Consider the following 17,284-nt stretch of genomic DNA (forward strand, 5'->3'; position numbering starts at 1 on the left):
TTTCGGCTTTTAAACTTTCCCCATTAATAGCAAGGTATGTATGTATGTATTAGGGATGGGAAGATTCACCGATTTGCTCGGTGCATCGGCAAAAAAGTTAACGACGCGATGCATCGATTTAAAAAAGTCGTTGGCATTTGTATCGCGATGCATCGTTTCTAACATACTTGCATCGGTAAAAAACGATTTATTATATAATTACTAGTGGATCCACTAATTCTTTTATTATTTGAAAGTGACCGATATTTTATATGTAGATTGATTTCTCCTCTCTAAACTGTTTCTCAAGGGCATTGAGAAACAGGCATTAAAAGGAAAAGCAGGCATTAAAGTCCTTAATGTCGATCATGGATCAAATCGATCCACCATGACAAACAGCGAATATATTTGTGCGGTTTAATGCATTTGAGACGTTGTGTTTTCCACCATGCATAACTGACATGTCACGAGTATATTTTTCATCTGTAAATGTTAGAAAGTCATGCAAATATATCCATTCTGCTGTCAGGAGTGGGTGAGGCTTATGCAAGTGAACGAGCGCTGCTGCACGCATGCACAGCTGAACAGGTGGAGCGCAATAATTCTCGAGTCGAATATGCATTTTGCTAAAATATTTGTTGTTGGACATTAAATGTGCCTTTTGTAGAATTTTAAACCTACATATAAGCGTATTTTTACGATGGCAGTAACTGTAAAGTGACTATTGTAATGGGTAAATAAAATGTAAGCTTTACAGTCCTAATTACTAAGCTCAGATGAGTTAATGTGTGTTTCTTATAGCAGTTCAAATATAGTTTTAAAGGCCTTGAGGCATTAGAAGTTAGAAGAAACATAAGTTAATTTATGATTTGCTGTCTGTCTGAACCAATGAAACAACAGTGTATCATATCATTGGCTATGCATCGAGATGCGCATCGCATCGGCCTCAGTTATGGAGATGCAAAGTATATATAACGTATATGTCTTTCTTTATATGAATAATACAAATAATAGAAAAAAATATTTTTATACTTTTTATTAATTAAATAAATAAATGTTTATTATATAAATTATACATGCATACATACATACACGCATACATACACACACATATATATACACATATATATATATATATATATACACACACACACACACCTTATATATACATAAATATGCATATATATAAAAATTATAAAATTATATAAATTATGTAAAATACAATTATATAATTCTATTATATATATATATATACACAATTATTTCTATATAAAATTAATGTGTCTGTCTTTATATAAATAATAAAAATATGAGCTTTAAATCAATGTGTATATATATATATATATATATATATATATATATAAGAAAAATTTGTAGTATTAACACACACACACACACACACACACACAGTCTTATTACAAAACACACGCCTTTACCTTTTTTATCTAACATCTTTGAAAGTGAAGTGTGTAGTTTCTAAGCTACTAGCCATTGGTCAGACAAACAAAAAGCTCCGCCCCAGAGTCATGCTATTGGTTGAGCTTTTAATTTTTTAACCACTCGTTTAAATTTGCAGTGCAACAAAAGTAGTGACAGATCTTTTCTTCTGTATTTTGACAGACCTGAGTGTAAAAAGGGGGGGGGGGGGGGGGGTTCTATGCATCAGTTGTTGATTGGATATTGAGATGCTGGCATCTGGAGGCAGATGAATGCGGTCTTGCCAAGGGCAGGGTTTAAGCAATTAAATGATTGGAGAAGTTCTGCATATGTCACTTTGATTAAATGTTATGCAGTCAAAAAAGGACAAATGAAATGTATGCATGAATGTTTGCAATAAGACCGATAACATGCATTTAGAAAATAGATAGTGTGAATTTTCATTTCATGCTGACTAAGTATCACAAGCGTTTCCCCACAAATTACAACAAAAGCGACCTATCATTTTCTCCACTTTGTGTGCTGCTGGGCTTGACTTTAACCAAGTTATAGAAAAAGAGACAACAATAGCAGCCTACATGTGCAGGAAAACAGATGCAAGGGAAAGACTTCTGTGGTAAACATCAAGAAACATGGATATCTGCACACTGAAATTAAAGTTCCAAACTTTATTTTTTAAAAAGTGTCATTGACCATTGACTTTTCATCAGGCAAAAAAAAAAAAAAAAAGAAGTCCAGAACCTGCACCCAGCAAGGTATTTGGATGGACACACCTAATTGATATTTTTATTCTCTCTAAAAACTTCAATGAACCAAAAATAGAAGTTTGGTTATGGAAATATGATTCATTCACTTTAGAGATTTGTTCAAAAACCCTGATCTGTTTGTGAATGAAATCAATGTCAACACTTTTCAGAGAAACCAACCAACAAATGGCTTTTCTTATTAAAAGGATAATTCATCCAAAAATGTTTTTTTTCACCCTTGTGTTTTTGAACATAAACAGATATTTATAGCAGAATGTCCAAAGCTAAACTTCTCTTTTTTTCATACAATGAAAGTGAATGGTGACCACAGCTGTCAGTCAAGGTTTCACTCAATAGTAACTTTAATTTTATTCTGTTCCTCACACAAGGCTATCGTAGCTTTAGAAAACTTGGTATACAGCACAAGTTGTATAGACTACGTTTGCCATTTCTCTGTCATTAAATTAGAAAAGAGCAGCATTAACATCCTGTCTAACTTTCTTTTCCACAAAATAAAGTCTATAAAGACCCTTTCCCAAGATTAAAACAACATGAGAGTAAATGACAAAAATGTTCATTTTTAGCAGAACTAATCCTTTAAAACCAGTCATAAAACTTCTGAGTTACGGGAAGGACAAACAAAAGAGACAAAAGGAGTCAGTGCGGTGTCTCTATGGCTCTATTCTGTGGTTTTTCTGTCGCCCTCTCTCTCTCACACACACACACACACACACACGTGTCTAAAACTTGTGTTTGGTCAGTGGTTTGTTAATGCGGGGCAGCCTGTCTATTCAGCTGCACTGTAGTCGAGCATGACCACACACACACACACACACACACACACACAGGCTGTGCCCAGGGTGCCGTTCTCTCTAAGGCCACTGATGTCAGACTGAAGGCATGTTAGGGGATGGAGGAACAGCGGCAACTGGACCGAAACTGAGACCAGTCAACACACATACAGACACACGCACACACACAGAGAGAAGCAGAGCTCTCCATTTCACTCCATAAGCTGCGGAGGCTTCCATCAGTGCCGTCACAATGGACTTGGACAACAACTAATCTCCCCCAATCACAACAGCTGTGGCTGAACACGCTGCCCCCCATAAGGGGGCGTTCGCACAGGATGTGTTTTTGCATTCTGGCTGCACTTTTTTTTTTCATTGTTGGTCTATGTACATATGCATCATACAGACCTTTTTATTGTTGCATCATGTCTTGCAGTTTCAGAACCTTGTGGCATGAGTATTACATTATGAAGATGCCATGGTACAAAGTTAAACTTTTGTTACACATCCACCTCAGTTTTAAAACTATAAGACAATCTGAAGAACCTGGGGGCCTGACAAGCATCTTGAGCATTTAAAATGTGATTTTAAATTACTGCTATAACAGGTCTCATCCATTAACGATGTAAAAACAAACATACATTTAGCTAGAGAGATCGAGAACACAATAGCCTGATGTGTCAGAACACATGCAAAGCACTAGGCCACTAATACCAACAGGAGCAAGAGTATTGTAGAAGGAGAAAGTAAGGAATGGAAAGACCACTTGCCATGTCCCGCTGTGTGTTCGTGTCTGCATATAAACCATAATGTGCGTGCGTGCGTGTGCGTGTGCGCCCATATAGGCGAGATGGTTGGAATGAGAGCAGCAAACCACAAGCAGAATGTGCCAGTGTAAAGTTACAGCATTTCAGAGGGCAGCCTCATGCCACGAATGCTCTGTAAAAACGCCAGAAGTGGCATAGAGAGAGACAAGCAGACGGAGAAAGAGACCGAGAGTTGAAAGAGGTAAAATTGTTTGGCTTTGAGGCCTCACGCCACAGAAATTGGCCGGCCATCTCTGCCAGCAAATTTCTGTAGGATTTTCTTTCATGTGTATACAAAAGTTAATATCTCTAAGTGTTTGTGTACAACTGAAGACAAGCTTACACAATGCACAATTCTGCTGATTTTAGATGGAATTAAACACTAATTCCAGGACAATCGGGGATGATCCATATGGAGCTGCATGTTGGAAAATGGCATTTAAACATAAGACAAAAAACAGAGAAGGAGAGAGAGGAGATCACCCAGGAGAAACCCCCAGAAAGGCTGACACTGCTCAGACACGCAGGAAACTTAAAGTCCTGTACAGTAACCAACAGTGGTCTGACAGCTCTATTCTGTGGTTTTTCTGTCGCCCTCTCTCTCTCACACACACACACACACACACGTGTCTAAAACTTGTGTTTGGTCAGTGGTTTGTTAATGCGGGGCAGCCTGTCTATTCAGCTGCGCTGTAGTCGAGCATGACCACACACACACACACACACACACACAGGCTGTGCCCAGGGTGCCGTTCTCTCTAAGGCCACTGATGTCAGACTGAAGGCATGTTAGGGGATGGAGGAACAGCGGCAACTGGACCGAAACTGAGACCAGTCAACACACATACAGACGTACATACATACACACGCACACACACAGAGAGAAGCAGAGCTCTCCATTTCACTCCATAAGCTGCGGAGGCTTCCATCAGTGCCGTCACAATGGACTTGGACAACAACTAATCTCCCCCAATCACAACAGCTGTGGCTGAACACGCTGCCCCCCATAAGGGGGCGTTCGCACAGGATGTGTTTTTGCATTCTGGCTGCACTTTTTTTTTTCATTGTTGGTCTATGTACATATGCATCATACAGACCTTTTTATTGTTGCATCATGTCTTGCAGTTTCAGAACCTTGTGGCATGAGTATTACATTATGAAGATGCCATGGTACAAAGTTAAACTTTTGTTACACATCCACCTCAGTTTTAAAACTATAAGACAATCTGAAGAACCTGGGGGCCTGACAAGCATCTTGAGCATTTAAAATGTGATTTTAAATTACTGCTATAACAGGTCTCATCCATTAACGATGTAAAAACAAACATACATTTAGCTAGAGAGATCGAGAACACAATAGCCTGATGTGTCAGAACACATGCAAAGCACTAGGCCACTAATACCAACAGGAGCAAGAGTATTGTAGAAGGAGAAAGTAAGGAATGGAAAGACCACTTGCCATGTCCCGCTGTGTGTTCGTGTCTGCATATAAACCATAATGTGCGTGCGTGCGTGTGCGTGTGCGCCCATATAGGCGAGATGGTCTGAATGAGAGCAGCAAACCACAAGCAGAATGTGCCAGTGTAAAGTTACAGCATTTCAGAGGGCAGCCTCATGCCACGAATGCTCTGTAAAAACGCCAGAAGTGGCATAGAGAGAGACAAGCAGACGGAGAAAGAGACCGAGAGTTGAAAGAGGTAAAATTGTTTGGCTTTGAGGCCTCACGCCACAGAAATTGGCCGGCCATCTCTGCCAGCAAATTTCTGTAGGATTTTCTTTCATGTGTATACAAAAGTTAATATCTCTAAGTGTTTGTGTACAACTGAAGACAAGCTTACACAATGCACAATTCTGCTGATTTTAGATGGAATTAAACACTAATTCCAGGACAATCGGGGATGATCCATATGGAGCTGCATGTTGGAAAATGGCATTTAAACATAAGACAAAAACAGAGAAGGAGAGAGAGGAGATCACCCAGGAGAAACCCCCAGAAAGGCTGACACTGCTCAGACACGCAGGAAACTTAAAGGCCTGTACAGTAACCAACAGTGGTCTGACAGCTGGGGAAAAAAGCTATTTGAAACCATTTGTTGCTCCATTAGTGCTTCACCATTAGAGCAGAACCGCTAGGCATTGTTCATCTGATTTGTCAGATCTATTATTAGGTAAATTTCATTTAAACATAAGACAAAAAACAGAGAAGGAGAGAGAGGAGATCACCCAGGAGAAACCCCCAGAAAGGCTGACACTGCTCAGACACGCAGGAAACTTAAAGTCCTGTACAGTAACCAACAGTGGTCTGACAGCTGGGGAAAAAAGCTATTTGAAACCATTTGTTGCTCCATTAGTGCTTCACCATTAGAGCAGAACCGCTAGGCATTGTTCATCTGATTTGTCAGATCTATTATTAGGTAAATTTAAAAGCTTTAAATGGCTTGTTTGTTTCATAAAGCACAACAACATATTAGTGATTCTTTCTTTTGGTTTGCCCTAAGATTAAGGCTCTGGGTATGTTCAGAATGCCACCACACTAATCATAATATTTTAATATAAACCGCATAGTATGAAAATTTCTGCATGCATATGACACCCGGATAACCAAAATAATTTGGTTCCAGAGAGTACCTTGGAAAGAATAAGACTCTTAACAAAAAAAAAAAGAAAAGAAAATACATATACCCCGCACTGCTGTATTATACACTGGAATGCAATCAACCTGATCTTCAACTTCCAATCTGAAAAATGAACCAGAAGTAATATGAAGCCCTGTCAGATCTCACAAAAAAGTCATTCGAGTGACCAAATTGTTTCACTTTATGTAAAAATCCCAAATTTGTTTAATAAGCAGACATTGAGGGATTGAACATCAGCCACAATTTTTATCATGTCTTTCTCAACACATTATTTGATAAGTTGTTTTTAAACAAAATTTTTGTGACTAAATATCTAAACTATGTGAAAATTGTATGATTAAATAGCCAAAATAATCATATTTGTTTCCAAGATGACAAATGGCACCACTCTGAATTGCATGCTGTTTGCAAAACGATTGCTAATTTTCATTGAGAGGTGGTGATTTGAGGTGACATTACCAAATCAGAGCATTAGCGATTCAACAAAGCTCAGCAAGATTCAACCTTTTACAAATGCAGTGTGAATCCACCTCTTGATACTTTATTAGTAGTTTAAATGCACATTTAAATTAATTGAATAACAAAGTGACAAAAATAGCAAACTACACTTAACACATACTATTTTTTAAACAGTCCCACAACATCAACTATACCAGTGTGAATCCACCTCTTGATACTTTATTAGTAGTTTAAATGCACATTTAAATTAATTGAATAACAAAGTGACAAAAATAGCAAACTACAGTTAACACATACTATTTTTTAAACAGTCCCACAACATCAACTATACCGCACAATATACTACGCAGTGCACTAGTATTCCATTTCAAACCAGTTCTGATTGGTCAATTCCATGTCTGAATCCAAATGAGCTCAGCAGAAAGAAATAAAGGTTTACGATGGGCAGATTAATCCCTGTCACTAGGCTCCAGAGGAAAGCAACGCTCTGTACGTTACTGGTTTGCGAGCTGGGCAACTGCAGTGTTGCAGCGATGCCAGTGAGCCAAGATGGGGTCCAGATTTACAGCCGTGTAATTGGATGTTATATAGCTTCTTAAGAGGGTCTACAAAAGGCTTTTAGAGATGACTAATCCACTTAATGACCAAAACTCATTTCCTAAATGCACGGTCTGCTGGCGAAGAGATTCCACTTGATGAGTAAAACTGAACAAACGATGGTGGAAAGATAAGACGCAAAAGACTTTTAAGGTGGTGTCGGGATAGTTAAACGTTCCATGATGTCACGCAACCCACAGCGGTGGATGTTGTTTTCCAATAAACATATTGAAATTATAAACTAACACAATTTTAACTGGATTCAATTGTAAAACTACATGTTTGATCCTGTAAAACCTGATAGCCAACAGTGACCCACTTTTGTCACGGCCAAGACCCTACATACAAGGCCATGCTGCATTGCTCAGTGACCGCGGTCATCATTCAGAGCATTCGGGAGTCCATCATCTGTCGATCATCTTCCACCCCAGAAAGCCCCGTAATCCAGCCAAGGGCTCGTGTTTCATATGGGTCAGACGCAGATATGAGTTCATCACCTCTGTAGGGGGGCAATAAAATCCCACTTTAATTAGAGACAATACATACGTCCCGGTCCCCTCAGAGAAAATCTTTAACAAGAGGGAGAAATAAATCTAACGTGTCTGCGATTGGATCTAACGATTGGATTTGTTGCTGCGAGTGTAGATACACATTGCTATTAAGGTAATCAAAGGTGTAGCCTACAAAAGAAGCGTTTATTTGACAAGTTTATTTAGAAAAGATTAATTAAATTGATTAAAACTGACTGTAGTGTCATTTATAATGTACAAAAGATTTACTGTCATTTCAAATGTTCTAAATTTCTGTTCAAAGACATTTAAGAAGTGTGTGTGTGTGTGTGTGTGTGTGTGTGTGTGTGGTTCAGGTACACCCTGCCTTATGGGGACAAGATGTCCCTACAAAGATGGCAAAATCCAAAATCCTTGTTGGGACTTTTTTTGGTCCCCATGAGAAAACAAGCTCATAAACCATACAGAATGAAGTTTTTTAGACCTTTAAAAATGCAGAAAATTTTTTGTGAGGTGTTGGTTTAGGTGTAAATTAGGATAAGGGGATAGAAAATACAGTTTGTACAGTGTATAAACCATTACACCTATGGAATGTCCCCATAAAACATGGAAACCCAACGTGTGTGTGTGTGTGTATGTGTGTGTGTTTTAATGTTTTTATTATTATTATTATTTTAGACCATTTCACAATGCTATTCCAATATTATTGTTTTTCACTGTGTTTATAATTTAACATATATCTGCTCTCAATAAAAGTATCCAACTGAAGGTATTCTTCTGCACCATATTGAAATGAGTTATTCAATCTGTTCAAATCTGAACCCAAAAATGCTCTGTAAACAAACATATGCGAGTACAGAAGGTTAAATCAACAGCACTTAATGCTACACATCAGGAGAAAAACTAGACGTAAGCACCTGTCCAGAACTGCTGCAGACACCCCACCCCCTCCTCTCAGCAGCGTCTTTGCTGTCAGAAGGGAAACAGGTGGAGAGTGCAGAAGAGCGTTTCACCAATATCTCTCTCATCAGATCGCAATTAAAATGGCTTCCTCATTATATCCAAAGCCAACTAAGACAAACAATTCCTGAGATGCCGGATGCAGTGTGTGTGTGCGCATGTGAAAACACAGAGCTCTCTGAAGGATCTGGTTAAAAGTGAGCCTGCCCATCACTGTGCTGATCTAAACATCTCAATCATTCACTTCTGGACTGGCCTTGATTGAGCTAGAGTCTCTGCAGCCAAGCAACAATGTGGTGAATTGCAGTTTCTGGAAAACTACATGTCATGTACACATGTGTCTTTAAAAATCTTCAAGCTTGAAATGCAAATGCTAGGTTTTTAACCCACATCAGACACATTTGATTGTTAAATGGATTGCTGTGGACCGTAGGTCAGTGATAGATTAACACAATACATTAAAAATGAATGCCATCTTTTGTCATGTCTATTCAATTATTTACTGGTCTGTTACTAAAACTTAATGTATTAAATTAACTTCATGCAATGGACATTATCGTTCAAATGTTTGGGGTCAGTACTTTTGGGGTCAGAAATTATTTTATTTAATGCAAAGAAAACACAGTTACAAAAAAATCTATTTCAAGTATACACTACCAGTCAAATGTTTTTGAATAGTAAGATTTTTAATGTTTTTAAAGAATTCTCTTCTGCTCACCAAGTCTGCATTTATTTGATCCGAAATACAGCAAAAGCAGTAATATTGTGAAATATTTTTACTATTTAAAACAATTACTTTCTATTTGAAAATATTTTCAAATGTAATTTATTCCTGTGATCAAAGCTACATTTTCAGCATCATTACTCAAGTCTTATGTGATCCTTCAGAAATCATTCTAATACGCTGATTTGCTGTTCAAGAAACATTCATTATTATTATTATTATTATCAATTTTTAAAACAGTTGAGTAAATTTCTTCAGGATTCTTTGATGAATAGAAAAATCCAAAGATCAGGATTTATCAGAAATAAAAAGCTTTTGTAACATTATACACTATACCATTCAAAAGCTCTTTTTAAAATTTATATATTCAAAGAAACCTGACAAAAATTCTACATAATAATAATCATAATAATAATAATAATAATAATAATAAATGTTTTTTCAGCAAATCAGAATATTAGAATTATTTCTGAAGGATCATGTGACTGGAGTAATGATGCTAAAAATTCATAATTGAAACCACAGGAATAAATTACATTTGAATATATATTCGAATAGAAAGCTGTTATTTCAAATAGTAAAAAATATTTAAAAATTTTACGGTTTTTGCTGTACTTCGGATCAAATAAATGCAGGCTTGGTGAGCAGAAGAGACTTCTTTAAAAACATTACAAATCTTAAAAAAACTTCTACAGTCAAAAAACTTTTGACTGGTAGTGTATGCTGCTCTTTTGAACTTCAAATTAATTCTTGAAAAAAAAAATAGCAAAGAAAAACATTAGGCACCGTTTCCAACATTGATAAGAAAGTTTAGAGTTGAGCACCAAATCAGAATATTAGAATGATTTTTGAAGCATCATGTGACAGTAATGATGCAGAAAATGTATACTTTATATTGAATTTATATTAATTATAATAATATTTCACAATATTTTTATTTTAATACATTTTTAATAAATGCAGCCTGGGTGAGCATAAGAGACGTCTTTAAAAAAAAAAAAAAAACTTTTGAATGGTAATGTAATGTTCAAATTTCTATTATTTCTATTACTGTTTAATAATAGCCCTAAATACTGACTGACAATAATCAAAGAATTTCACTGTGCTTAAAACCCTGGGAAAAGTCTGGTCAGGTTTTGAGTACATATCAGATTGAACAGTTGGAAAAAGTGAAAGACTCAAGAAACGCTAAAGTAACGAGGACTGATGATACCTTAATTCCAAAATAAAAAACGCTTGTCCCTTTCCAGCTGAACACTTTCTTCTAGTTCCAGCTGTGCAGACATCTCAACCAAGTTCTGTGATGATTGCTGGCAGGTCGTTCTCATGAAAGCTTCACCACGCTGTAGGAAAGACTGAACAACAGGAAATCAAAACACCATCCCTTCTCTGTCTCTCACTCCCAGTATTAGGACAACCTAATGATGTTGGAAGAGAAAAGGAGAGAGGGTGGAGAGTTTGATCCATGATTGGGTTTGGATCGTGTGTTCAGTTGTCCGTTTCAGTCTGAGGTAATGAAGTGAATAATGAGACATGAAGCAGCTAGACGCCAACCTAAAAGCCGTGTGAAAGCAGCCACAATGACACTCTTGAGATGATACCACTCCCTTTCTCCTCAGACGCCCCCTGGCCTACACACTACTTGTACTCCTATTTCCTGTCATTATTTTCCTTTTAAACATCTCTCATTAGTGGTGTTTGTTAAAGTAAGCACCAACATTACTCTTACAGTCATACTTGGAATTAGTAATCTGAGTGTTAAATTTTGGTGCACAACTCATGTTTCAATACACAACGATCTTGTAACACCCAAATAAACAGCCAGAACACCATAGGAATTGCACAGGCAACCAACACCCTAGCATCTTGTAAGCCACTCACACATTCTTCAGAAAATATAAACTAACCTCAAACCTTTCAATGGTAAAGTAAAAAATTATTTATTTCCAATTTTCATCATTTTAGAACAAGGACTCCAGCTGATCAACCTAATAAACCACCTTAATGACCAGCTTTCACAAGCGAAACCATTTACAACTATCTACCACCAGAAGGTTCTAATTGTGATTTTCTAGGATGACTTTTCCTTCTGGAAAAAGTCATATAAGTGGATGGACCAACTTTTGTCTGCTCCAAGGTGGTCTACTAGCTTTATCATGAGACTACAAAATCAAAAGCAGGCCCATCGCCTGGTAGTCCAGTTGATCAATCACCCAGACATGATTGGACAAGCTAATGTCCATAAACAAGTTAGAATCTATGTGAAGCCAATTAACTACCACTTTAAACTAGTTTTTGAGTCCGTTTCACTTCCATAGAAAATTTAATTCACTTGTTTTCAAGGGTTGATTGCCTCACACAATTGTTCTCATTTCTAGCACGGCTTCTACTTCTGGAAAAAGCCATATAAGTGGATTGACAAGCTGGTTTTTGGAACATGGTAGCCTTTTCTGATTCTAGGTGGTCTACTACCTCTAACTAGTCTTCACATGAAAGTCTACCAAATCAAAAGCAGGTCCACCACTTGTTAGTCCAAACTAGACCAGCTAATGTCCATAAATAATAAGCTAGAATCTATGTTAAACCATAGATTTTTTTTTGAGCCATTTTCACTTCCATATAAAGTTTAATTCATTTGTTTTTGGGGGGTTGATTGCCTCACACAATTGTTCTCATTTCTAGCACGGCTTCTACTTCTGGAAAAGGCCATATAAGTGGATTGACCAGCTGGTTTTTGGAATATGGTAGCCTTTTCTGGTTCCAGGTGGTCTACTACCTCTAACTAGCTTTAGCATGAAAGTCTACCAAATCAAAAGCAGGTCCACCACGTATTAGTCCAGATTGGACCAGCTAATTTCCATAAATAATAAGATAGAATCTGTTAAACCAATTAACTACCACCTTAAAGTAGTTTTTGAGTCCTTTTCACTTCTATAAAAATTTTAACTCACTTGTTTTGAGGGGTTTTTTTTTTGTTTGTTTGTTTTTTCCTCACACAATTGTTCTCGTTTCTAGCACGGCTTCTACTTCTGGAAAAGGCCATATAAGTAGATTGACAAGCTGGTTTTTGGAATATGGTAGCCTTTTGTGATTCCAGGTGGTCTACCTCTAACTAGCCCTAACATGAAAGTCTACCAAATCAAAAGCAGGTCCACCACCTGTTAGTCTAGATTGGACCAGCTAATGTCCATAAATTATACCATAGTTATACCATAGATTTTGAGTCATTTTCACTTCTATAGAAAGTATAACTTGCTTGTTTTGGTTTATTGCCCAACGTAATTGCTCTCTCATCATCTTATGCAAATGTTAGACATTTACAGAGAAAATGAATTTTATTTTTCCCCTCACTGAAGTGCTCAGCATGCCTTCTTTAGGGGAGGGCAGACCGCACCGCAGGTCACTCTAAATCTTTCTCTAACCTCTGTTAAACAACAAAAGCGTTCATTCTGTCCTGTACGGAAAATAACAGGCCAGCACCATTCCTTGAACACCAGCGTCCATCTTACGACAGCTGGTCAGCAGGGGCCGGATGGGATGTTTAGAATCCTCCATTCCACTGTTACCATGGGAATGACATAGCAGGTGCACTGCGTGTGAGGCTGAAGCCACTAGATTTGCTCAGAGGTACGGAATGAGCATCACTTCCTGTCCCAAGCCCACGGCTGACATCAGGCGTTGGGTTTGGGTCAGTGTGTCCGTTCAGGCCAAACTGTCTCTCTCATTCTCAATCCTTTTTATTTTTCTCTTTAGGGGACACAAGTTGTGGTCCAGGGCCAGCTAAGGAAGTAACATGGCAAGCTCAATTATTCAATGGATAAATCTACCTTCCAAAAAGGCCAAATGATCTGTGGGAGGAGGACGTATAAGAGGAGGGGGATTCCTCGGAGACTTTAAGAGTCATGCAATCGTTGATGAAGACAAGGGAAAGACGAATAATAACAATGGGAACAAGAGAATGAAAGCCAGACAGAACGAAAGACTGAAGGAGAATGAGCGAGTGAGAAGGGTTTCCCCACAGCACAACTGGCATGACACCGCCAAAAAGGCGTCTGCTGTCACTGCTGAGGAGTAATGAGGTTTTTACTGGCACTTTCCATGTATACGGTACACTTTAGTGTAGAAATTAGAATTTTTTTTAAAGCACTGGAGGCCCAGATCCCATGATTTTTGCTGTGAAAACTCTAAAAAAAAAAAATAATAATAATGTCTTGGGTCAAAAAAAAAAAAAACCTTTTACATCAATCTTTTTGAGTTATGACAACTTCTTAAAAATTATTCAAATAATAAACCATATATTTGTAGCATAAACTCACATTTTTTAAATTATTCAAAAAAGTTGTTTTAACTAATTTAGTTGTGCCCCAGAACCAATTAAAGGCACAATATGTAATTTTCGCCGCTAGAGGGCGCGTATTCAAAATAAACAAATAGACAAAGGCGTAGTTTGATGACGCCGTGACTGAGTGTGGAATCATGGGAGTTGTCGTCTTCATCCCCACAGCCGACGCACCAAGACGGGACTCGGACAGAAATCATGTTCAAGGATGAGCTAATGATTTCTTAACGTAGTAGAATGAAGCAGGGTGAGGCTGAAAGCCGTCGAAGCGAAACAAGGCCGCTGAACGAGCGCGACACACGACTCGAAAGCAGCGGAGCTTTTATTATGCCACAGTCGACCGCTTCTGCTCCTTCCGGTCGTGCGTATGTGGGGGAAAAAAGCAGTGCTGTTTTATCATACTAGATACATTTGAAAGTTCTGTTATAATGCTACTCTGTGCGGTCGTCACCGGTCTATTAAAACGCACAACATATTAAAGCGTCTTTGGCGTTTCCAAAAAATCGAGGGGTTATGACGTCATTGGCAGGTGACACAATGATACTATGGACACACTCGATGTAACTAGTTAAAACTGCTTATTTCTCTGGATTTAAACATTCTTCGAAACATTTGGGATACTGTAAGTACACAAGTCAGCAAAATATATAACACTGTTCTAGTGGTTTTTGGATATTTTAATAAAAAAATCATATATATATATTGTGCCTTCAAGGGGGAAGTCGTGGCCTAATGGTTAGAGAGTTGGACTCGTAACCCAAAGGTACCGGCAGGGGTTGTAGGGGGGGGGGGGGAATGTACAGCACTCTCTCCCACCTTCAATACCACGACTGAGGTGCCCTTGAGCAAGGCACCGAACCCCAAATGCTCCCCGGGCGCCGCAACAAAAATGGCTGCCCACTGCTCCGGGGGTGTGTGTGTTCACTGCTGTGTGTGTGCACTTTGGATGGGTTAAATGCAGAGCACTAATTCCGAGTACTACCACGTCACGTCACTTAATCTTATCTTCATTTCAGTTCAAATCAACAGCTGGCATAGCACAATGCTAAATGCTAATGCTAAAAACAAAGCATGTAGCTATATTTAATGAACAAGTAAATCATGTTAATAAATTTAATCTTATTTAAAACTGTTACGCAAATTTTGAACAGTTGTCAACAGACATGCTTTGTGCAGCCAGATGGTGTATTATAGGCTACAGCATCTGCCAGCACAGGCAGACAGGGAAATGTTAGGCTTTCACCTTCTTTCACTGACAATTTGTTAACAAAGAAACAAAAAATACTTCAGACTTACAGGTAATTGCAATTCAAGAGTTGCAGGCTCTATTTTGTACCTTACTTGTGGAAAGCGCCACTAAATTTAACATGCATTGATTTTCATTCCTGAACTGTATAAACATCTGGGTTCTCCTCTCGTCTTGTCTCTCCTCTCCTTTATCTAAAGTCTTTATGCAACATCCATCTGTTATTTTGCACCTCTTCAAATCTCAGAGGGAAAACGGAGGACATAATGACATAAATACACCCACTCGTGCACTTACACATGGGGAGAAAGAGAATTAGTCACTGTCATTATGAACCCCAGTGAGGAGACGGAGAGGCCTGACTGCTGCTCCTGGGTCTGCCTTTACTTCATTGTTTCCCTATCATTGGCTATATATCATATACTGTCACACGCTGAAATGACCTACTAAGTTTGACAAAATATGCAGTTTAAAAGCAGAGTACACTGTGTGAAATGCAATGCGCTAGACTTCACCTGTCATTTCCATATGACAAAAAAAAAAGTGAATTTCTTAAAAATTGTTACTTGACATTTAATCATACTGCCAGATGTTAAATAAAGAAGCAAAATAACTATGTTTTTTAAATGAAATACACAGTATGATGTGCACTGCATAAAATAATGCGTGTGTGCATGTAAAAATATTAAAACTGTACAACATACATAATCACACATACTATTTACTACAGCCTAATTTTCATTAGCATCAGATTAAACATGACATTTCCTCTGACAAAGGTGCATATAGTATGTACTGATAGCTATACACTAGCATTTGATTCCTAACGCCTCTGAATCCAACCGAGCTCAGCAGAAAGAAATAAAACAAAAGACAGGATCTTTTAACTAACATTCCAAACAAAGCCTGTCTATTAAACTCATTTTCTCACCGACTGCGACTCCACATCCCCTTTCCAATGTCTCTTTAATCCTGCGATTCCTTTCTTAGTCTGAGATGATCACAGAGAGCACAAACTATTCTTAATAACTCCTTAAATCCTTTATTAATATACAACACACCCACTCTCATGATGAAGCTAGACAATTAGAATCAACTGTCTACTGAACTTCCGGAGACAAGAACCCACACAAATGAAAAGAGACAGATTCACACACACACAGCGACAGAAACCCAAACAAACACACATGCCTTCTAACAATACTCTTATATTAATGATGGAAAACCTCAAATCATCATGCTAATTAAGTTTTACATTAAGTCTGTAATCCAATATGATGTCTGTATGCCTCAGGGTAATTATTAATCTATGATGGAGACAGCAAAACAGAAACTTGACTCTCACAATCTCTTGTATTGTATTGTTTACAGAAACAAATTCTCACAATTACTACAGATAAGTTACATACTATTCTTTGTTCCTAAAGGGATACTTCACCCAAAAATGAACATTTTGTCATCTACTCATGCACCACATTTACCTTAAAAAAAACAAACAACGAAACATTTTTTTTAATTCTCTGCTTATAAAGAAGAAAGAACGTTCTAGAGCATTGAAACAACATGAGGATGCGTTTAACACACTTGGGAATGCAATGTGTGCAATGCTTTATTTTCCACATTCGCACAATTTCCAGCCTTTTTTGTGGACAGAAGTTAATAGCATTTTACTAGATTTGTAGTGAGTAGCATTTGTAAACTTGTTGTCACCTAAACTTAAAGGTCTTCCTGCAGTTTTGTGCCAAAATAAAAGCTTGAGGGTTTAACTCTTGCAAGTGAAGAAATGTAGGCATAAGTACTCTACTATAGCATAAAGTAAATTAACACTTATTTAAATAGTAAATAATTATTATACTTAATTATAAAAAATATATATATATATTTTTTTTTTTATTATAATAGTAATATATTTGTGTCTTAGAGGTAATAATAATAAACATAAAAAATATATAATAAAATATTTTAAAAAGTTCTATACACACACACATACATACTAAATATTATATATATATATATATATATATATATATATATATATATACAGTGGGTACGGAA

At 37.5% G+C, this 17,284-nt stretch overlaps 1 protein-coding gene across 1 annotated transcript in view; it reads right to left on the reverse strand.

The window, feature by feature from the left end:
• Window positions 1-17,284, reverse strand: part of LOC107600089 (glypican-5-like) — a 123,379-nt gene that overhangs the window by 81,839 nt on the left and 24,256 nt on the right. Inside the window, exon 3 of the mRNA XM_016291879.1 lies at window positions 16,161-16,220. Coding sequence (XP_016147365.1) covers window positions 16,161-16,220 — 60 coding nt within the window. The remainder of the gene's footprint in view (window positions 1-16,160; window positions 16,221-17,284) is intronic.

Source organism: Sinocyclocheilus grahami, unplaced genomic scaffold (genome assembly GCF_001515645.1).
Source record: "Sinocyclocheilus grahami isolate Dianchi unplaced genomic scaffold, SAMN03320097.WGS_v1.1 scaffold277.1, whole genome shotgun sequence".
Lineage (NCBI taxonomy): Eukaryota > Metazoa > Chordata > Actinopteri > Cypriniformes > Cyprinidae > Sinocyclocheilus > Sinocyclocheilus grahami.